This window comes from Colossoma macropomum, unplaced genomic scaffold (genome assembly GCF_904425465.1).
Source record: "Colossoma macropomum unplaced genomic scaffold, Colossoma_macropomum, whole genome shotgun sequence".
NCBI classification, from domain to species: Eukaryota; Metazoa; Chordata; class Actinopteri; order Characiformes; family Serrasalmidae; genus Colossoma; species Colossoma macropomum.
This window is the reverse complement of record NW_023494790.1, coordinates 14,489,656-14,514,305: the sequence shown is the minus strand read 5'-3', so window position 1 is coordinate 14,514,305 and position 24,650 is coordinate 14,489,656. Positions and strand designations below refer to the sequence as shown.

The 24,650-nt window shown below is 37.6% G+C and overlaps 1 protein-coding gene across 1 annotated transcript; it reads right to left on the bottom strand.

Annotated features, from left to right (window-relative positions):
- Nucleotides 1-5,944: 5,944 nt before the first annotated feature.
- Nucleotides 5,945-23,524, bottom strand: cabcoco1 (ciliary associated calcium binding coiled-coil 1). The gene is made up of 8 exons (XM_036571696.1): nt 23,430-23,524; nt 19,349-19,443; nt 18,890-19,059; nt 17,890-18,028; nt 16,113-16,185; nt 10,602-10,715; nt 8,646-8,792; nt 5,945-7,175 (listed from the first exon to the last, which is right to left on the bottom strand). Exons 1-8 carry the CDS (start codon nt 23,514-23,516, stop codon nt 7,092-7,094), a joined length of 909 nt encoding a protein of 302 aa, XP_036427589.1. The 5' UTR covers nt 23,517-23,524; the 3' UTR covers nt 5,945-7,091.
- Nucleotides 23,525-24,650: the final 1,126 nt, after the last annotated feature.

Below are 24,650 nucleotides of genomic sequence, written 5' to 3'. Positions count from 1 at the left end.
CCATACACATCAGGTTGCGATGCGCTGTGTGTTGTGACACATTCCTCTCACAACCATTATTTAAAATAAAGGGCCACAGCAACCCTTCTGTCGTTTGGCCCAGAACGGATAGCCTACGTTGTTCTCATGCATTGCAGAGCCTTGGGTGACCAACACTCTCACTGGTTTGTGGTTTGTCAGCTCATGGACCACTGTCATTAGGTACATTAGGTACTGCTGGCCGGGAGCTCCTTACAAACCTTACCATTTCTGAGATGCCCCGACCAATTCATCAGGCCGTAACGATCTGGCCCTTGACAAAGTCGCTCAGGTCTTCATGCCTGCCCATTCCTCTACAACCAACATGCCATTTATGAGAACTGACTGTTCGCTTAACATCTAATATATCCCAGACCTTGACATGTTATGAGACCTTGTTCTGAGATAATCAGTGTTATCCGCTTCATCTGTGGGTGGTTATAATGGCTCATTGTTGTATATTTGGTTGTAGATTGGTCTCTCTATTTAAGGAGTGAGAAAGCATAGGTTTGATCATTTTTAGACGTTTATTAACAACACCAAATTTATCACACTACTTTTCTGGTGGAAGGAAATGCCAATATTAATGCACACTTGTTACAATATTCAGGGCATCTTTGCTTTATTTTTTAATTCGTTTTGCAGAATTGTTGTATGAAAGCAACATGACACTCATGGTCATGGGTTATCCTGGTTGTAATTCATGATAAAACACTCCCTCTCATGTTCTATTGCTGTCATGTTATGGCGTGGTTATGTCAATGTTATGTAGCAGGGTTCAAAATGTCTCAGTTGGCTATGCTGCCTTACTATACCAGATTCTGTTTCATGCTAGTCCTGGCCCTCCCTCACGTACTATTTCCACTTTTCATGAAAGCAAACATTCCTTTTTGGCGTCCCAGGTTATGACATGAACAAAACGCCCACGCACACATTTCACAATGTAGATGAAAAGGCTTTGAGCATTCTCCAAAGTCTCTGCTGACATGCAGCAGTGTCAACGTAAGACTGCTCCTTCCATTGATCAGAGGCAAACTACAAAAGCCCGCCCCATGTATCCACTAGGTTTCTGCACACCGGCAAGTTGATATTAACACCTAAATGTCATTTCCTTTCTACACACTGAGTGTAATAAGTAAATGTTTGCCACGCTACGCATTGTGAATCACAAAGCACCGGCGCTTTGTGTTTCCAATCACGGGACAAAGAAAGTTACTGTCGGGCTTCAGCTGTAATGACCTTTTTATGGGCTTCTGGTTTATTGACAGGAAACATAAAGTGCTCAGTGTACACTCTTGGCTCGAATAAATGTAACACATCTATTGGATGCTTTCAAACACAATGGGCGATTTTATCTTATCAACGTAACCAAGTGCTGCTCGCAAGATCCTGACCTCAAAAACTCTGACCTTCTTGCTGATATACGAGCAAACAGAGGTGTATCAAATCATTTACACAGCGGAGCGGCAACCAGAAACAAGGGGATACGGCATTTTTCACATGTACGAGCACATTTCTCACTGGAGACAGACTGCATTCTTTTGATATAAATTGAAAAGGACTAGAATGTCAATAAAAGCAGACCTCCACGTCTGTTTTGTCTCTCTTGCTCTCCTTCTTTCTTCTCTGTTTAAAAGCAGCAGGGGTAAATATGAACACAGAGTATTTTTCCAGATAAGGCCAGCACTAAAACATTTAAAGCGACCAAACGAATGGATGAAAAAAAAGAAAAAGGACAGATGAAGGCCCGGGGTGGAGCTGCTTTACTGCGGCTTGTACAGCGAGGAATTAATGATTTATACACTCAATGAATTTCATTATGTAAGCAACATTAATGGTGCCTAACAGGACTGGAGATGAATATAAACCACAGTAACAGATAATGTGGCTGAACTACAGGTCTGCCAAATTCAGATGAAAAACAGAGGAAGCATATTGTTGGTGTTAAAGTGTCAAGTTTCTAAAGAGGAACTATTTTTATGTAAATGGTATGGGGGAGCAGCAGCTGAAATGACATGAGTTCCATGGAAACAAAGCAAAGTGATCTGCCGCATTTGCATGGATATGAAACCGAGGCAATAATCGAGGCAAAACACTAAACCTGTTCACTTTAAAAAAGGGTTTATATGTCGGAGTGTGCCTGTCTCCGCTTTTTATTACCGCTGCGGAATGGCAATTTTGTCCCGGTTTCCTGCAACAATGCAAACATTATTTTTGTGTTCTGTAACACGACTGTAACTGCAGCAAATTGACTGCGGCTCTCCAGCATTTTGCAATGAAAACAAGGTCTTAAATTACATGGTAATTTAGGAATGTGTGGAAAGCCAAAAGGCTACCAGTCAAGCATTCTGGATTACCCCTGTAACTTTCCTCCGCTCAAGGAAAATCTAACATCTGTTCCCAGTACCCGAGTCCAACGTTGGACTTTCAGACCTTTTCTGTCCCTGCCTATCCTTTAAACATGTTCAGTGTTACACTCTTAGCAAAAAAGGGTTCTATTATTACAAAGCACCAATATTTGTACCCTTTTTTGGTGCTACATAAAACCCATTTTAAAAATTTCATTAAAGAACCCACATCATGGGGGCAAAAAATATGAATTATTTTATTAAAGAAAGAGTTTGTTGTACTATGCTAACATTGTTTTCAAGACACCCATCCCCCAAAATCCACCCCAAACCATTTAGAAAAGTTCCTCCCACCTTCAAGATACATCATCAGAAGGTTTTCCTAGTTTTTAAATCAAACAGTTTTGCTCTAGACACCGCTGTAGAACGCAAGTAAGCATGTTTAGAACAGACGAAGTGATGGTGATTTTTCATTTTGGCCAAGTGTCCCTTTAAGAGTGTACACTTTGTCACACTTTGGGTTGGATGCTGCTCACGCTTGCAACAGGCAGTCTCAAAAAACTTTTATTATGTTTTCCCCTATTGTTTGCCCAAGCCTATGGAGAAATTACTTTCATCAACAGGAAGGAAAATGATCACAATTCAGTATTCTGGACTTCATTGTGTTGAGGCTGGCAGATGACTGCAGCCATTCAACGACCACAAAAGGCCTTGTGACTCACATTTGGAATTATTTTGAGAAGTAATAAACTCATTTGCTTAAGAAAGAACAAGTAAACTCGATAAAATGTTCTTTTCTCATCTGACCATCCCCCTAGTCGGACATTAAGAATAGTATCATGGTTGAAGGCTGCAGGGAAAGAAGGAGGGGGTTTCTGTGTTAATAGTGCACGTTTTTGTACACAGCCTGTCCCTCAGCAGCCATCTCATTTTTAACAAGGTCTTATTCCGTAGGCAAACCTGAGCCCTGTCGCAGCCAGGGCACTTGAGAAACGAGTAGATTAGGTTTCACAGGGCAGCGCAGATATGCGCTCGTGTGCAGGAGGAAGTATTCACAAAGGCATTTGATGGCAATTAATAGCATTCTGAATGAGATCAGAGTGGAGGGGGGGAGGAAGGCAGGAACAAACGGCTGCGGATATGAGGAAACAGTTAGAATTCAAAAGCTGATGCATTTTTCACACACAACTGTTGTGTAGGGCTATGTCTAGTGATTAGTAATTGAGGTATTTGCTTTTCATTTCTTAGAGTTGTTAAAAATTATAAAATTAATTTAAAAAGTGAATGAAACTGCACAATATCAAATAATACAACGTCTTTCAAAGAAAAAAAAGATGAACAAGGAGGCCTTAATAAGGCCCATATTATGTAAAACCAAATTTTTAAGTGATGTATAATGTATTGACACTGCAAAATAATTATCTTAGCAAGTGTAAAACATCTCAAATGTAGTCAATATATCTCATATTGTCCTCATTATCAGATTTTTGATTATCCTATTTCTTTGCGATATTTACTTATTTTGAGTAACTTTATCTAGTGATAGTGCCTTATTTCATTGGCAGATCATTTTACTTGTTTCGAGAAATAATGTTTAAAACAATTAATTATCTGCCAGTAGACTAAGGCACTAACATAAACTAAATTACTTAAAACCTTGTAAAAAAGTCTACAAATAAGTTCTACAAAAATCTCATATGAAAAATACTAGATATATTGACTAGATTTATGATGTTTTCACTTGCAAAGATATCATTTTTCATCATGTATCATTCTCTCCAGGCCATATACGGAAACTAAGCTACAAAAATAACCCTTGTTGAGATTTGTGTGATGATACAAAAAACCGCAGCCTACAGCAGTTTAGCACCACCCATTCACACTGAAGTTGTAAGGACTGTTTCAGCATAGACTGCTTTTTGAACAAGGGGCAATACAGGGCAGCCAATCAGAACAAAGGTCATTTACATATGCCAGTCTTAAAGGCACAGTAACAAAAACATCTTGTTCAATTCTAAAGGATAAAGAGAAGCTGGAAAATATAAATAAATGTGAAGTTGGATAATGTAAAATAACAAATTCTTTTTGGTGCATAAAACCACAAAAATTGTCAAGGGAATCACATAAAATGCAATTAACATAAAATATACATTAACATTAAGTAAACTGTAAGATAATCAAATATAGTTAGAGTTTAATCCTTAGTGCAGTTTTAAAGATACAGTCTGAATCCCAAAGTCAGTGCATTACCTATACAGTTAGATCCAGTCTACATAAACAGTGCGCAGCTCTCAGCCAATCTGACCTTGTTATTTTCCACCATGTTCTACTCCTTCATAGGCTAGCGTCAGTAACAAAGCCTTTGTTGTCTGAAGTGAGGTGGTTGTGAAATGTTTTACACGGAAGTCTTCGCTGTCAGCCTGTGATTCATGTGGATTTCTTGTCTTGATTAAAAACACAAATCTTAGTGTCATATAACATTTAGGAATCCATGAGTAAGATGTAAGATACACAATACTTAAACGGTGATGCCATCTATTTTTAATTAGCTTGATGGTTAACCACATATGGCTCTTTTACAGCAAACATATTATAAACAAAGCTTTCTATTTGACATCCGACCATGGAGCAAATCCCCACCGGCGCTGACGAGAGGCAGGACCATACCAACTGCCGAAGAGAGAAATGTAAACACATCACATAAAGCGCATGTTTACGCTGCCGCGAAAGAACAGACCATTAAAGCCTGAGATTATGCACTGGACTGAAAGGGGCTCCCTGAGGACCGCCAGCGCAGCTTGTTTCATCAGCAATTCGCTGCTCATAAGACTAAAGCCTGAACCCTCCCTACGATATTCTTTTATCAACGTTAATGGCAGGTGAAAGCTGTCCCTGGCCTCATCTGTGCAGGTTGGTGATCTATCTGTAATGTGGTTCCGTGGCCAGCAGAGGGACTGTTTTTCATCTGCTCAATGAACTGAGGAAAAAGGTCACTGAGCTCTTGGCTCAGTAACGACTCTATCAATCAGTTTGGGAACAAAAAGAATGATTCCAAACAACAAGCTGTACGAACATGTTCTTCAGGAATTCAGGCTAAGTATCTCAGTTTACCCCACTGTGTCAACAAAAAAGCCCGCAGGCTAATGAAGAACTAAATCAACAAGGCATGAAAAAAGGAGTGTGGCACAGACATGGGCAAATATTAATGTAATTTGATATTGTGTAAACTGAACATGTACTTAAAAGTTTATGCGCTCCAAAAATTTCAGTCTGTTTAAATGTATAACACTCTGCAAAAGTCAGAGACCACCCTACATTCTATTATTTCTTTTATGTCAGGAAAAAAACTATAGATTTAACAGAAAATTACACACGAGCCTCAACCAAAATATAAAATGAACATATTCAATATTAAGGTGTTCGCTTCTTGCCTTTATTGGATTTAATTCGTTTTGAGAGATTTTTAGTTTTTCAAAGAAATTTGCCGTTTTTTTTCAAAGTTCAGTCTTAAAGTTGCATTTTCTGCTCAATCCCAAATACATTTAATGATATTGAGGTCTGGACTTGGGGTGGCTAGTTCATTATTCTGAGAACATCAGCAGCTTCTTTGTTTAGTCTGCAAATTTTCTCCTCTTTTGTCTATTTGTTGTCTTCTCACTGAAGAATGATGGACTCCTGTGATTTTTCTCAGATCTGAAGCAAGAGTGGCGCTTGATGTTCTCCTCTCTCTCTAAGATGAAAGCTTTAAGTACTGTTTATCTGATGGTGACAGTTTGGTGGTCTACAGGGTCTTGCATGGTTGTTACGAGTCCCAATTTATCTGTACCTTTTAATCAATTTTTCCTCTTCCTTATGAAAGTGGATTATCTTATATCTAATTTACCCACAAATATCACCTGAAGAATGATTAGCTTGTACTCAATGGCTGTTTTTACTAAATGGTCGTCTCTGACTAGTACAGTACTGCATATAATAAGACACAATTAGATAGCTCCCCTGTCAGCATGGATAATGATATGATTTCAGTAACGTGTTTGATGCTAACCAGTGAGCATATGGACTGGACAAATGGACATGCTTGAAAATGGGAAAGAACTGCATTGAGAAGGTGGAGAGAAACAGGGGCAGCGAAGAGAAAGGGAGAAAACAGTTTATCAGCGTTTTTTGAGATACACTGCAGTGTATATTTATAGTTGTAAGTGGCTTTTTTTTCAAATGCTGTGGAAAAGCCACTATTCAGCTTTAATAATACATCACTTTATATGGCAACTCAGCTATTTAGCCTGTGAGTTACATTGCGTTGCCATAGTGCTGGGCTGCTTTCAGACAGCTAATGACTTGTGGGAAAAGCTCCACACAAACATTATACAAACCACTCAATTAGATATTCCGTTCGCTCGCTAGCTGTTAAAGGATATTCTAGCCCTGTGCTTTACCTTGGCTATTTAAGAATGAACGGCTTTCTGAAAGAAATGAATTCGCATATACTGTCAACACTGGAGAGACTGACATAATTCAAACCTATGTAACGGAGAGGAAAAAAAAACATTGTCGGTAAATCAAGGTCACACCCCTTTATATTGTGTAAGTTCTCAGGAATGTAAGTGCGTTCAGCTCTTTCGTAATGCTACATTCTGTTGCTTTAGGATGGTTGGTTATGCAATGTAGTTTATAAACAAAATAATAAAAAACAGTAGAAAATCTCCCTCCAGGTCTTCGGCTGCGTTATTTGGACGCCACACTCTTAAGGCTGTCTAACCTGGAGGTGTAGGTCTCCTCTTGAAGTCGCAACTTCTCTGTGAAGTCTGCCTGTGGGACACACAAAATGTATACATTCATAAACCACCTAAAACCAGCAGCCTGAAGTCATGGGATAAACACTTTGGTGACATGCAGTCATGAACACTGAGGTCACTGATTCAACAGTTGAAAACAGGTCTCTCTGCATACTTGTACACACAGTTTACAAACAAGACTACCACAAGGAAATGTTAAAAAGTAGGGCTAATCTTTAATAGGGGGGAGTAAAGTTTCCCTTCCCTGATTCTCATTGTACACACAGGCCTATTAAATGCCTCCAGTGCACATCTGGAATGGTAACAATATGGTTGGGAAGTCACCCACAGCATTTCCAGCATTTGCCTTTTTCAGAGTTTCTACCATATAAGGTATGATGAGATCCACATGAGTTATGACACTCCTGGGAACTTTCGCAACTAAAATATCCCAGAGAGGGAGAAAAAGGGAAAAAAACGGATGTTATTAAGCTTCGCTCGACAGAGAAAGAAGAGCAGTTCTAGTGGCAGACTTAATCCACATCAAAATCAAACGCATCAAGCTAGCTGGAGCAGACTGTGATACTAAGCATACTACTCAATGACTTAACACATTCCCAAGAGACAAGCCACAAATGAGAACGGGGGAGAAAAAGTGAAAACAAACAACAGGCAGTCAATGTGATCTGCTTGAGCGGGGCGAGATTTCTTACCAGTCGTTTCACACAAGGCTATATTTGGCTTTGAGTGAAATATGTAATTGACCTTCCACAGACATTAAAGTGGGATAAGCTCGGGAGAATTGATAGAAATAGCACCAATCTTACAGCAGATCATTCAAACCCGAGCCCCGTACAAACAGCCTCTGGATTTACAGACTGCCTACCATATGATATAAATTATCAGAGGGATAGAGAAGGTCTCCATGTACTAGGGCAGTGGACTCGAGTGACTCTACAATGATTAATCCCAACAAGATGAAAATGTGTGGGCTTTTTTTATCTACGTGATACTGTCTGAAGCCAAAATGTTTGGCCTGTGTAAAACTTACGATAGCGATGACACAATTGAGCAATCTGCTGGGGCTGTTTTCTGCAACCGCAGCACACCCAGTAATTCGATTCCACCTTAAGTCTACCATAAAATTAATCAGAATATCTGCCAGGAGCTGTCTAAGGTAGTCCATGTTATGCAGAGAATACCAATGATATTAAGCTGGGGATCATTACTCAAGTTTTAATATTACATTTTTCTTTTTCTTTTTTTGGAGGGCATAATCACTTGGTGGGAGGAGATCTGTAAGAAGGTATGAGCTCAGATGTGATATTCTCAATATTATCACTCCTGTCTACAGCCTGCAGCTTCCCTTTGGGCTTTTCCCCTTATATCTGATGGTGCATTTTATTTCATTTTTTATCTGATGGTTTTGTTATGGGTGCTGACTGACAGCAAAAGGGCAGCTGCACATGTTTTTGGGAGGGCTTCTTGTTGCAGTAAATGGTACCTGCAGCTTTGTTAGCATCTCTTTGGTCATTTCCCCAAGAACTTCTCGCACATCTTCCATGCTGAAGCCTTCCAGGCTTTCGTGGCCCTCTGCCTGTTGACTTTCACCAGGTTCCTCCTCATTCTTCTGTAGACATTCGTCCAGCCCCTGAAGGAGTTCAACCACATTAGAAGACTGTAAATTCAATATGAACCAATAAAAAAAAAAAAACTCTGTTTATCTATATATTTAAATTTTCTATTATTTGTTATCATATAAACATGTCAAGTCACACAGGATGAATATATTATAAGCATTTTAAATTTTATTGAATTATTGAAAACAATGATTACACACTTTTTTTATATATAAATATTTTACAAAATACAAAATAAAATGTCTGTGCAAAAGTTTATATTTTATGTTTTATTTGCTTCCAGTACAACTAAATATATAACTTGTGCACTAAAATTTGAAAGAAAAATGTGTGATTCATTGTTCAAACTTTTGAAAAAATACATTTTATATTGTATTTTTTCCCAATATGTTAAATTCAGCAAATAAACAGTAATTGTACATTAAAATGTTGTCCGTAGAGGATGTGGTAACTTATTTTCACTCTGAAAACCACCAAAACATGTAATTTGACACCCAAACTTTTGCATATGACTGTATTAACTGCTCCTACTAAGAACACAATGCTTGTGTCATACGCACAGCTGTGGCGTAACTGTCCAACAGATGAGATAAGGTTTTGAATAACCATAAAAACTACACCCATGGCAATATTGCAGGACAATACAACACTAACAAACATGAGTTCTGCTGAAACGCCTTAAAAGGAAGCTATTAAAGGTTGCAGAGCACCTACATGTGGCCTTTCTTTGAACTGCATGTCAAAGAACAGTAGAGCTTCAGGTGTGCATCTATAACCTTTTTATTTTGGGAGAAATCAGCATGTGTATTCGGTGTATTAACTCAACAGTTTTACATAGAAAAACACGCTTTCACATATCAAAGAGTGCTTTTGAGAGAAATAAAGGGGATTTTGAGTGGAATTTTGGCCTGAGGACAGAGAGTGGATTGTTTGTGAAGTACAGTCACTCTCCTCCCTCACTACGGAGCACAGCCTGTGTTTTCCAGCTGGATTGCGGCACGGTGTGAGCAAAAAGGAAAAATGTTACTCATACTTGGAACCAGATTCATGTTTCCTCTTCAAAATGATTCACATGTGAAACACATTTTCTCACTAACTGCTCATACCACAAGCCCAAAAAAGTGAACTATGTAGTACAAGAACAACATGACAGTTTGAACCAGCGAAGGCAGTGAATTTGCTAGATCTTCAATCCTACATGAATAAAACTATAGGCAGTGTCTTTTTACATTCAGCGTACTCTGCCTGGTAAATCTGTCTAGCACACCAAAAGCCTAGTTTTGCTGTAATTTTCATACCTTCCACGAACAAAAAGAGGGAGCAGCTGTGCTTAAGGGGAAATTAGAGAGAAAGATTATTTAATATGAACTAGAACATAAGTGAGTCCAATTTTCCATTCACTCCATATAAGTATTAAATAAATATATGATGAAATATCAATCTTACAGTAACAATTGTTAACGACCTCAAGTACAGCTTGGAAAAAAGTCAGAATAATTTTATTGCTGAAATAAAGGCTAATACTGCTGAATCAGTATCAAGAAATAGTATAAAATAGCATGTAATCGTGTAAGTGTAAAATAGCATGATGTTACTTTGACCGCTAAGTGTAAATAGTTAAATCATCATTCTATTTGTATCTAGTGTAAATAGCATGTGCCCAAAATGTATTGCATCAACACAATCTTCTTTCAGTTAGCAATCTGCGTTGATGTAATGCATCTTGTTCATGGAAGTGATGTCCTTGGGCTTCTTTACTATAGCTTGCGTAAACAATCTTGACCTCAACCTCAAAAGAGAACTACAAACAAAGCTTTTACCTGTGCGAGTGGTGTGGCAGGGGAGGAAGCCGTGTAGCGGAAGTACACTTCAGATGGCATACCCTCCTCCAAGGGAGCAGCAAAATCACTTGAATTAGCCACCTCGATGCTTCTCTGTAACAGCACACAAAACAAAAGAATATAGAATATGCTATGCGATAGTTTCATGTCAGCAACACCGCATGTCCTCATGACCTGCTATTTAGAAATGAAATATAATGCACTTCAAGATCATTTACTACATTATCTCAATTTGAAAAATCAGTATTATTGATTACATCGCCACCCAAGTGAGGACTGTAGGCAACCTTCAGCCTAGGCCTACTTTCTTTGCAATCTTTAGCCTGTATGCCTCTCTAGAAAACAGCTGATTAAACATAATTAATCACATTTAACGTAAGTAATCACATTTTCAATAATGTCATTAACAGCTTATACAGTCCACAAGTTCTTTATTGCAGCTTCTATTCTTTTCAGTCTTAGAAGCTGGTTGCACTTTTTGCTTCTCAGGACACAGGTCATACCAAACACTTTCAATAAGGCTAGCCTCACAATATATCGTTTTTCTGAGATTTAATAAGTTGGAACGGACAAAAAAGAACAATGTAGTGCACAGATAAAAATACTATAATAATAAAATAATAATAAACAACTACAATGATTTTTATTCAATGTCACACAAACGGCACCGCACTAATTAATTAACTAATTAATCAGGCCCAATTATGCGCACTTGTAATGAAATATAGTTAGTCAGTGTTCTTCAAGTACTAGCAATGTCCACAATATGCTCAGAAAATCGTACTGTGACATTATTTATCACAACAGCTTCTTTATTTGCTGTTTTATTTCCTTTACTCAGTAAAGGCTACTTCACAGCTACACAACCTTTCAGACCCACAGTGTTGAGGTTTCTTCTCAGAGTGAAAGATGGACAGAAACACCTGTGGATTGTGTCAGATCTTAAGAAAATAGGAGCTTTCTCCTCTCTCTCATAGATGAAAGCTTTGAGTACTGTTTCTCTGATGGTCTACCAGGTGGTGCATGGTTGTTAGAAGTCACAATTTCTTTGTATGTTTCAATAAGTGTTAATAAACCCAGTTTTCCCCTTCCTAATGCAAGTGGATTACCTTATATCTAATCTCTACAGGAATATCTCCTGAAAAATTAACTCTTGACTGGGAATGAAATAAACGTAGGGCAGTCTCTGACGTAAGCACAGCACTGTATAAAGAGAGTGATGCACTTCAAGTTCATTTTCTAGTATGTTAATATTGTCCTCTTCAAGGGTACTGAAAGAGATTTAGTCTCGCATTAGGCCTCTGAGTTAAATTTTCTCGTCATTTAGCTGGAACGCTTTTACAGTTCACTTGGCAGCAAGCCCTTTACCCAGAACCCAAACTCAGCTCAATAAGAAAAACAAAGCCTCTATGGTTTACATACTGGGGATAATTACAATGTCAAATAGAGGGAGAGGGAGAAGAACAATGCGCCTTCATTACTCTATTGCTTCACATTATTCCCACTGACATGATTCATGCTTTTTCATCTCCCGCGATAAACGAATTAAACGTCAATGGCGCTTTAATGGCGGCAAAAATAGAACGCTTGCCACAATTCATTGTCCTGTTTTGCTTTTGTGTAATTTGTTAAACATCTTGGTTCACTAAAATGTTTCCAATGGAAAAAAATGGTGGTGGGGAGGAGGGGTATGAGGACATTAATATTCAAACAGCGCTTTGAACTCTCCATCAAAACAAATAAAAAAACGCTTGTGTTATATGACATTCGGGACCCATTATATCTGTGGTGCAGTGCTTGACCTAGATTTGGTTTCTGATCCCCCCCCACCACCCCCCCAAAACGTTTCACTGCAGGATGCTCAACAGCAAATATCATTATTTGCTCGCAGCAGCTTAAAGCACCGTTCAGGCACTAAACAAATCTGCCGCTTGTCTTCCAACGCTGTGCTTTTTCTGATGTAATGAGTTTTCCCCTTTTTAGTGGAGATTCCACTTTATGTTTCTGAGACAGACAGGCACTGTACGCCGTCAAAATGCATATTAATGGCCACTTGGACTAAAAAATATTAGCAATATGCTTTCCCTCCTGTCTGACATTTTGAAAGTGTTGTATGGAACATAATCATTACACGTTAATAATGGATGAGCAAATCAGCTGAGAGGCAGGCTGGGGCTCGGCTCGAGCTGAATTTCAAACAGAGAGAGAGATGACGGCTCTCATTAATGCCGTTCGGCACCTGCAAAAAAATGGGAGAGGCAAGGGAGACAAGGGGCAGGATCCGATGCGGGCGAGATGGGAAGGCAAATTGCTGCTGCTTTAATTTGCGACTGCATCTGGCTTATCTTATTTTAGAAGTAACCGGTGGCTAAATAGCTCTTGCCTTTGTAAAGGTCTGACTGTTTGCGCGGTGATTAAAATGATGATAAATGAATTTGAACAAGCCATTATCTGAGGCCTGTGAGTCACTCTGTGCAGTTCTGACGGGCTGCGATTGCGACAGTTTACCATATCTGTGTCCTGAAATGTGAAAAAAAAACCCACAATATGTTAGTCACCTTCAATAACAAAGCAATTAAAAGGAGAATACGATTAAAATCACACAGCTGTGCATCACCATAAAGCTCAAAAATGGGCATGCAGGTAGTTAACCACAACATGTGAAATGATAGAACTCTGTCTTTATAGTGAAGCGTTGTTTCCGCAATAGTTTGTGTCATCAAAGGCAGTCCATGGCAACTGAGTCGAGAAAAAAAACAACAAAAAGAAGCCTGTGCAAGCTGCATTTGATTGTGGCTGAGAGATAGCATATCAGTGGGAACAAACACAGGAAAAGGCTGGCCACTCTCCATAGGTCACTGCCCTTCCCAGTAACTCTATTTAGGCTTCTGTCTTCTCCAGACACTTCCTCATACTAGTGTAATGACAATGCTAGAAATGATTAGCTTTCTTTCTTGATTACATCAGAGGCAGAGTACGATGCAATATTAAATTGCCCTATTAGTTCATGATTCTGCGAAGCTTTAAAGGGGAATGCCACCAATTTCCCAAGAGTTTCGTAAAATGAAATAGTTAAGATGTAAACAAAATCATTCAGAGTGGTTTAATGTGATATGCTTCATTGTAGAAAGACTTGCTGAGTCAGAATTATACACAGTGGTGGTGATGGGAACCAGACATCTGAAGCTTTTAATGTCTTTAAAAGCTACTTCACTGAAAGCTAATATATGAAATATAGATAGATATATGCTTATTTGATATATATGATAGATATATGCTATGCGATAGTTTTTTAAGGTAAAATTTTGTATTCTAATTTTGTATTGTAATTTTTTTTATAAATGTAGGTTTACTAGGTTTACCGCTATATTTGAGTGGTTGACATTGCGCCTCTGGTTCCTATCACCACCACTGTAAAGAAATCTGAGTCGGTAAGTTTCTCTACAATTTATCATTTCACATCAAACCATTTTAAATGACTTTGTTTACATCTCAACCACTGAATTATGCAGAAATGTTGAAAAGATCAGCAGAATCCCACACAATAATATACTAGCAACAGATAAAAATAAATTCAGAATGAAAAGAGCTAGATGAAATGCTCCCAATAAGCAAAAATAACCCACTTGTTTTTTAATATGATTTTTTTTTACTTGTTGGGTATTTCATCCAGAAACAAACATTTTCTCTGATTGGTGCTTTGAGTTTTGAGTCAAAAGAATTCTTATATTTTGAGGTATTTGTGTAAATGTAGATGGACTGTCCTGAACACTACCACATAAAGTTTTGTTTCAAACACTTTTTAGAATGGGACAAATAAAGTATATATTAACAACATTAACAAAAAAATAAAGATTAAAGACTCAATCAATTACCTGTTTGACAGTGTTGCTCAAGATTTTGATATGTTACTTCCTGTTTCAAAAGACAGCTTCTTTGAGCGAGTGGCTAAAATCAGAAGATCAACAGCCTTACATTTATGGTATCTGGCAGATATTCTTATCAAGAGCAATTTACAGTATTTTAATCTTGTTACAGAGGTAGGTGAATGTAGCATTTGGAGTCTTGCCTAAGGACTCTTTCCTATGTGGGAAATCAAACTACTCTGTTAAAAATAAAGTTTCATATCTTTATTTCTGAGAGTGTACAGTCTGCTATGTGGAGAGCAGGGCCGTCACCCACTATGCTATACAACCACAGTCTGGAGCATTTAAAAAGAAAAACTCAAAATATCATCAATGTCATTTAAAACACAGCATTCCAGCTTTATATTGACCGAATAATTATATACAAACCATTACTTCTGGGTTTTTTAATACATATATATTAGCAATAATTTAAAAGCTAAGCTTAAAGGGTACAGGTACGCTCTCATGGCTAAACCTTACAAACTAATTCTACTTCATGGAAAAAAAAAATCTAGAAATTATCAATGCAAATCTCTATCATCTTGCAACTTATTTGATATTTGATTATATCGATGAGTTGTTTGCGTATAATTACAGAAAATGCTTAAATTCCCACTTGACACTGCTGGTCCCAATAAGATCACTGCCTGTTTTTATGCTATTTATCAACAGATTTTTAATAGCCTAAGGTCTATAAGAAATACAGTGCTTTTTGACCTATTTTCCCGAACAGGAACACAGCAGGGGTCAAAAGAAAATGAATTACAGTTAAACACACAGCTTAATGGAAAGCATTAAAACTGACTTGGATTTGCTCTTTCATGTTCACAGCAGGTTTTCAGAGTATTTTAATATTAAAGTTATTCTTAAATGTGAAAACTCAGTTGAAGCTTTTGATCTGGGGTGAAATAAGAAAAAAGCCAACTTCATTTTTCATATGATGCTTAAATTACAGCAGATGATTTTTCTTAGCTAACCAAACTGCCTGATTTTCTCTCCAATCCCTTGTAAAATGCTAATTAGAGATGGCATGTCACTATAGATGGGTACTGTTATTAGGCCAAAGTACTGGACTGAATATCTATGACTGTGTGTTTCTTCCTGTAGGGTGGCAGAGTAGTAGTTACCATGATAGCCTACATTTAGATGGTCATATTAAAGGGGATTTTCCATTTTTTTCATAATTTCTGCATAATCAGAGGATGATATGTAAACAAAAAGGTTACTCAGAGTGGTTTGATGTGAAATGGCAAAACTTACAGACCCTGATTTCTTTACCAAATCCATGATCATGGTAGTATTGTAAATCTGCACACATACAAACACAGTTATATTCTAATACATAAATAGGATATTGCTGTCAGGAGAAAACCTTGTATAAATGTCCAAAATAACAACTTTACAGGAGAAGGAAAAAACATTCACATTTTTTAATGGAAGTCAGTGGATAAAGATTTGATTTTGGACCCTATCTATTGGTGCATTTATCATGAAATTGCCAGCTGGCATCTACAAATTATTATAAAAAAAAATAGACAACAAGTAGAGATACAATACATGAATGGACTACATTCATAATCACCTCCATTCCAAGGAGCACCTCATCTCTTGGTTGAGTGAAGAGGAACTGGTACAGTCTGTAATGCTGGAAAAGACTGAAGCACATGACACGGTGAAGCACTGAAACTACTACTACAAGTGATGAGGTAGGCCTTCTGCTGTGTGCAGGTAGGAGTTACCACCAGTGTTAATTGAGGTTTTGAGTGCACTTGCATGATCTGCTTTTGACCACTGGGTGTCAGGCTTTCTGCCATATACAAAAAATAATTAATTTAAAAGAATGTAGAATATTTTACAGTAGTTTGTAAATATTCAGGTCAAATTCAAAGTGAAAGTTCAATCACTTTTCCATCACATACATAAAGAGGAATTCCACCCATTTTTCTGTATAACTCAAATACTGAGCGTTAATCAAAATGAGAGTGTTTTGATGTGAACTTGCTGAGTCAGATTTTCTTTACAGTGGTGGTGATAGGAACCAGCGGCCACAATGTTTAAAACGTAAATAAAGCCACTTCATTATCTATCTAAAATAACCAGTGAACCTACACATCTTTTTATAGGCAGTGTTGAAAATGCTAAAATCTACTTCTCTGCCATGAATATGTTTTTTAAAATATATATATATATATATATATATATATATATATATACATATGTTTTGTTACTTTTCTAAGGGAACTTTAACAGGCATTAAATGTTTCACCACCACTGTGAACAATTCCGACTCTGTTACTCCAGAACATTTCACATCAAATTACTCTGAATAACTTTGTTTACATCTTAACTACATCTTAATTTTGCAGACATTTAAAAGAAAGTGTGGACTTCCTCTTTAATATTTATCAGGTCATTAGGGGAGAAATACTCACTGCTTGCCATTTTCTATCCAGGAAATATGGCTGGCATTAAAGGAATTTGACAAATCTAATCTTTACAGAGTTACAGTATTTGCGCTTTCTGGATGTTCATAAACTTTATAGACAATATCAAGAATCTGTGATAGATATAACATTTAACATAAATCTCATCTAATTTATTAGGTATTCAATGTTAAAAACATCATATGTATGTCCATATAAAGTACTACCAAAACTACAGCAGTAGACAAACCAAACAAATTAGTCACTACTAGTCACAACTATACAAGACCAACATTTTTAGGTCCATTTAAAAGTCAAAGTCAGTGAGTAGCCTACAGCATATCAGATATAAAAGATTAATGGTGATAAAAGGAAGTCAAGCACAGCACTGGCTTGTGTTGGATGTGTTACTCTCATCTATATTCTACATCTTGCTGCAGCAAACAGGCCATTTTCACAGAGCACAATGAAAGCATTAAGAGACTGCAGGAATGACCCAATAAGACCCAGGCACTAATGAGGGCTTCAGACGAAGGTCTAAAGAAAATCAGGTTCCCGGGGCTTTCAAGCAAGCAGAGAAATCAATTCATTCTTACTGATTGTACCGACATTCATTGCGGGTGTTTTTTTGACTTTTCAAGACTGATGCTGTCTGCACAACTTGTTATGCACAGCAGAAGCGTACATGTTTCACAATCCATTGGTTTATGAATTATGCATAGTATTAATTATGGAGGATATAAAAGGGATCCAATTTGGTTGTTGCTGGTTGACTATAGGCAAAAGAGTGACTATCTCACAGAAGATAATAACATTAGAAGAGAAAAAGAATGATCTCATTCATATTCATCATGCCAACACATAATTTAAAGATAATTACCGCATGTTCAGGGCAATGCTATATAAAACAAGGTGAAATTAAGATAGAAAAATTACCTGCTCTTGAAGTAATCCGTAATGGATTTGATTTGATCTGAATCAAATAATGGACTAACAGTGTCTGCTGATGATTTTCTGGCAGTGAGCAGTTTCTTGGCAAAAACCTTGAAATTTTCAGAACAGGGCATCTGCTTGTCTGAAACAGAGTAAACCAGGTGCAATGTTCTCATCCTGAGTTCATACTGCATTTGAAACTGCAATTGATCATGTGCAAAATAATGACTGACCCGAGTGCAATGTTCTCAAATAATCAGTTTATACTGCAATTGATCAATTGCAAAATAATGATTGACACAACACTCAACCGCTCTCTGCTTAGCAATCGTCTTTAAAAGCCTGCTTCCTCCATCAAGCAAAGGAAAACCTCAGACAAAACTCCCAGAATAAACCTAGAGCAAGAATCGCAGTTGTAAAAAAGTCTTACACCTTACTGTAGGGCAGCGTATCTCTGGGAATTTGTGCCCATTCAGTTAAAATAGCGTTTGTGAGGTCAGGCACTGATGTTGGATGAGAAGGCCTGGCTCACAATTAACGTTCCAATTCATCCCAAAATACAGGACAGCCAACCAGAGCTCATTTATCACACTTCACTCTTAGAGGCAGACTGACAAAAACAGCCTGTTTAGTTCTAGGGATAAAGAGAGGTCGTGAATGTAAAAATGAATTATGACCATGTTTTGTACATAAAACCATACAAAGTGGGAAAGGGAAAAAAATAAAATACATATGTAGGATATGGGTCCTTTAAATCAGCCTACATTTATGCTTTCTCAGTTCTCAGATGTACTCCTCTATGTACTTCTAAATTTGACTATTTTTAAACTTTTTAGTTTTTTAGCACAAGTGTACACATGCTACCAGGGGAGTCTAAGGCCTACAGCTGAACATGTGACAGACATAGCAACAGTAATTACAGGACGTGGAAGTTTTTGCAAATGGTCAGTTCACTGGACATAGAAAAAAAAGAATTTCAAATTAATCAAACTAATCTTGGTACCTTTTATGTTGTCAAGTAACAGTTGTAAAAGGGCCATGATAAATGAGATTTGCTGACAGGTGAAGTTCATCTCTTTGGCCCACCAAAATCCTGCAACAAAGTAGTCCAACAGGGCTGCCTCATTCAAACACGTCTGATGTTTTTTCAAACCAAGCATATCCTCAAACCGCCTGAAGGAGAGAGGAAAAAAAACAACTGAGAAATTCCACTGAAATAATAAAGGTTGAGGGGACAGGTTTAGTTCTGTCAAACACAGGATGAATAGTCTACTGAGAGTGTTCTCACTTGACCCCACTTAACCAGATGGTGAGAAAAATAAATGAATGGATTAATGAACGCATGAACAGCCTAAAGTTCATGTTGGCATCACATCACACACTTACCCTGCAGCTTACACTCACTGTAGACTGTAAGGCCAGGACTTGATAATGAGCAACTGCTTTATATTGGCTTACTTACAGCTGGACTTGGTCCACAGAGAGGTCCAAAAGTGCATTCATGTGGTCCAGCGGTAGAAGTGTCCACTGAAGAAATATCTCAGCAGTTTCATTTTCCTTTAACACAAAGCACAAACAACAACACTCTGTTACCACTCTGAACCTGTCTAATTCACAATTAAGCCTAATTACAACAACAAATGCTCAAACTAACAAATATAGCACTTCCAAGTTTGGAATTAGGTGACCTTACCTTAAATACTACAGAAAATTGGAATAACTTAATCTGAAAAATTCAAACTAACTCAAAAATGAATTGTTGAGATAGTAAGTCATGTTGAGCATGTTGCTTTTTTAGCATATTTTCAGTTAAGGTAACTTTATTTAAATGTTTATATTGACTATTTTTATTTAAGTTGACTTTACATGCAAATACAAACACACCAATAATATGTTGTTAGTGTGGCTGGATTGTTCTCCCCTTTTCTAACTATATATGCACTTGTAATGACTGACAAGCTGTTCTCTCCATGTATTAGTCCTAGTTTTAGCCTATTCAGAATTATCTATGTTAATAGTAATGGTTGCCAAGCACATGAAACAGTCTTGATGCCTATCAAGAGTAGCTGGACACCTCAGCAAAAGTGGAATATGTTCTAATGTTTTTAGCTAAAACATCAGTTGATTCAGTGGTTGAGCTGTTGGAGTATTCTGTATCAGTGAATTTATCTGACAGACTGCATAATGTTTACATTTAAATAATTTTGACTTTTCATGCTTTTCTCATAACTTTATTTTGACAATTTCAGAAATTCAAACAGGATCTTTGAGCTAAATCAACTTACTGCAATTTAATTTAGACTTCTGAGCTTTGCTTGATAAATGTTCGGTCAATGCAATCTTCTTGAGTAAAACCTACATCATTCCTATTGGCTCTCTGTACCATATATTTGCATAGCGGGTGTGTCTTCCCACCTTGTTTACCCTGCCATCTGTGTGTTGTCATTCTCCTTAGCTTACATTCCCTTGGGTGCCTACTTGTCTTCTAAATTCTTATAATTCATCTCAATCAGTGAATGAACGTTGAGAGAGCTGAGTTATCAAGTTCCCACCTGCTGAGTGTGGTTCTGTGGTAGCTAAATGCTGTAGACACTATTTCTGCACTCTGGACTAAACTGTCATCAAGATGGTCCAGAATAATATTAAGTTGATTTAACATTGTTATCAATGTCTATCATTAGGTTTCTGCAATAAAATATGAACTTATTGCAATGATAGTGTAGTTTAGCCTAGCAGTGAATTTATTGACAATCACTTAACTATATTAAGTTAGTACAACTATTACATATAATATACTCAATCATTTTACTATCAACAAAATGAATGTAGTTAGAATGAATGAATGAGCTATGAATTTTTTTAGGTGTATTAAGTGTATTTAAGTGTACTTAAGTGGATTCAACAATAGTCATATGTTTTGTTCATACTCAATTCAGGGAATTATTTATGGTCAAATGATTTGAGTTACTTAAACTTTCCTCAAACCATTTAAATCAACTCATCAGGTTTTACAGTGCAAAAGGGAGACACTTTTTGGTAGATGCACAAGTGGACCTGCAGAAAAGCTACATATTCTAGAATTCAAATTGCTGCAAATTCAACCAAGCCTCACAAATGTGTCCCATTATCCTGAATTATCTCCGCATTAAATTATATAAATTCTTGCTCAATTATACAAATTCTTGCTCACATGTGCATCTTTTGTGCAGCATGCCATGTTAATAATCAATAATCCCAATTTTTTGGCACTAAGAAGATATCACGCTAATTATTTTTTGATATCACCCAGGCCTAGTTTAGAGTCACAGAGTGCTACTGGGTGTTCTATCAAAATAAGTTTGAGAGCACTTTATTTTACTTACAGAAATATGAAGAAATACGGTGCTTATTTTGTAAACAAGTACTTTCCTTACATCACTTCCATATAAAATATCAAAAACTCTTTTCTTTGAGAATTTAAAATAGTTCAGTACAATAGTGCAATTCAGTTGCACACTGTAGTAAACGATTTCGGACACTATTACTCATTACTGTGTGACAGCAGATTCCATCACATAAGCACTATAGACGCCAATTCACCAGTTCAGAATAACTGCTGAGTTTGACTGCACACATGAGAAGAGAACTTCTCCTCAGAGAAGTTGCATGTGAATCTTCAAACCAAACAACGCAATGCATTATGGGTATCCCTGTCTGCTAGGGAACATCTGTTATACACTACTTATTGCGGTACACTGTGGGGTTGTTTGAGTGCACTGGATCTTCTGCATTATGTTGTCGGATGCCACTACAAAACGGTGGAACTCCAAAATAGTGTGCTGTATTGTGAATAGGGCACAGTTTCAGACACAGCAGTAGATGTTCCTCAAATGCTCCATATTAACCTATTTAGCAGCTCACAAAAAGTTTTAACATGAAATGGTTATGAGTGCTGTGCCTGAAGTCTGAGATACTGTTTTATTGTAGTTCTCAGATAAGATAAACCAGAGCTGAACTGCATGAAAAGGGATAAGGGGGTCACTCTGTTTCTGTTTGACAGGTGGACAACATTAACTTATTTTTGCTGTTACACAGAACCAATAGGTGAGTATTGTTTTGTCCTGTTTTCTAATGTGTGTGAAAGCAACTGGTTAGCTTCGCAGCAGCAAATGTAGCGTTTGCTGACCCACAACCTAGCTAACATTACTTACAGTACTCGCTGTGTCGCTGTTTGCTCTGAAGTTATATCATGTTTTTTGTCCGTACAATGTTAGCACATGGTCTTATGGCCTCGAAGTCCAGTGACACAAAACTTAAACATTTAAAGAAATCAAAGGGAAAAGCTATCCCATACTAATTTACTTCATCTATTTGTTTAATCACTTGTTATTAAGACCATTAAAAGCTTAATGTTTTACCATTATGAGCTCATTTGTTTTCACCAGGAGTGTATATGAGAGATTTGAAGAGGTGGTAGCCTAAACTCATGCTCATATAAAGTATTATTATTTCTGTGAAATAATCACTCAAGTAAAAGTATCTTTTCACTTGACTTCTCTTTTTGGCTTGTACAGATGCTGTTACTAATGTAACTACAAAAAAAGGAACACAAAAAGTACTAACTCATTTTGATGACTGAAAACCAAAATGTAACTGAGTGAAATGAAGATAACTTCCCTCACAAATATGCTTGAGTAGAAGTAAAAGTATCATCATTTCAAAATGTTTGCATAATTTCATTATCATGATGTAAAGCCATTCTGAGTGGTTTGGTGTGAAATGGTTCATTGTAGAGACTCAGACTTCTTTACAGTGGTGGTGATAGGAACCAGGGGTCACGATGCCCACAACACAAATACAGCCATTTTACTTACTATCCAAAACCACCAGAGTACCTACACGTTTTTGCTTTTTTATATGTAACACCATTGATAGTAAAATAGTGGAAAATCTGAAAAAAAATGTTTTCTTGAAGGACTTTTTAGCCTCACAACTCCCTGCATGTGCTCCTCCATCATGACTGGACTAAAATAACTGAATTAGCAAGACGTTTAGGCCACAACTTTTTCACAAAGCTGTCGTAAATCAATGTAATATCTTTCTGTGAGGAGCTTTTAGAGGTGAACGTCTGGTTCCTATCACCACCACTGTTTTTCTAGAAGTTTCTTGAGAAACGAGCATTTCACACCAAACCAAGTTAAATGACTTTGTTTACATCTTACCTATTTAATTATGCCGAAAATGTAAAAATGCTCAAAACCTGTCACAGTTTTGCTTGAGGAAACGTAACTTAACTGAGCAAATGTACTCACCTCTGAATGTTTGGTGTTTTCTCGTTATTATTCGCGTTTTTTTGATTGTAAGAGAAAAAGCCTATCGCTTTGTCTTTGTATTAGATTTGGTCTTTTGTCAGTTGACGTGTTTATGAGCTGTGTGAGAAGTGAGGTTTAAGTCATTTTACAACGTTAAGCCACGTTACGTTTCAAGTAATGTCTCCATTATTTCTGGTGAGCTGTAAATGTAAATTAAAGGTGTATTGTATTAACTTAGCCATATGTACATACATGGAAAGAAACAGCCTTCTTGTCAGCGGCGGTTTGTGAGTTTTCTGTTGAAATTCCTCTCTCCGTCGCTCTGTCGGGTCCGGACATGTTGGATACTCCAGTTGCCCGGGTAACGGAGAGGCGGGGCCACGCTGGTTGATTGGCATGTCCGATAACGCTTCCTGGCAGCGCCTTCCTAAAGAAGACAAAAGACTGATTCACACATGCTACACTCTTAAAACAGATGGTTTTTTAGGGGTTCTTTAGTAAAGAAAATGGTTAGAATAGAACCATGGTTAGTATAGAACCATGAACACTCAAACAACCCTTTGCATGATTAAGGGTTCTTTGCATTATGTAGTGGTTCTTCAGATTGATGGAGAATGTGCTGTAGATGGTTCTGTAAAGAACCTTTTTGAAAAGGGTTCTATGTAGCACCAAAATGGTTCTCCTGTTGTTACAGGCTTGGCATTGTCACAATAGCAGGGACACTTTTTGGTGCTATATAGAACCATACACAACAAATTCTCCATCAATCTGAAGAATGATTTTACCATGCAAAGAACCATTTAAGCAAGCAAATGTTTCTTTGAGTGTTCTTGCTTCTATATAGAACTATTGTCTTTACTAAAGCTTTACAATGTCAAGCTTGAAAAAAGTAGAACCATTTCACCATGCAAAGAACCCTTGAAGGATGAAATGGTTCTATATAGAACCCATGGTATAGAACCCACTATTTGTTACCTTTGAAAAACACACGGAGCATTGTACTGAATTGATCCAGCCTTCTTTAAAAAGCTATAAAAACTGTTAAAGCACATTTGTACGGGGCTTCCGAGTGGCGCGACTGTGTTGGCCCTATCATCAGGAGAGCGTGAGTTTGATCCCTGGTGAAGCTACAGCCATACGTGGCCGGGAGCCCAAGACAGCACAATTGACCTCGCTCTCTCTGAGTGGGTAGGATGACCCCCCCATCTCCTCCCATCACCAAGCGCGATGCTAGCCAGTGCAGGTGCCTGTTGGCTAATGTAACAGAATTGGTGATTAGTGTTCTCCTCCAAGCGCGTTCAGCTGTCCAATGACGTTGCGTTAGCCGCAATTCAAAAAGATGCGGTGGTGCTTCACAGGTCTTGGAGGAAGCCTGTGCTAGCTTTCACCAAACTAGCGCTGGTGGTATTGTGTGACTGGGGGAGTCCTAACTAATGGGTGGAATTGGACACGAGTAAATTGGGGAGAAAATTG

Coding starts and splice junctions, on each gene's coding strand:
- cabcoco1 (XM_036571696.1), bottom strand. CDS start 23,516: ATGTCCGGACCCGACAGAGCGACGGAGAGAGGAATTTCAACAGAAAAC. Junction 19,444..23,429: donor AGAAGGCTGTTTCTTTCCAT/GTATGTACATAT, acceptor TTTGTGTTAAAG/GAAAATGAAACTGCTGAGAT. Junction 16,186..17,889: donor ACGGATTACTTCAAGAGCAG/GTAATTTTTCTA, acceptor CATGTGCTTCAG/TCTTTTCCAGCATTACAGAC.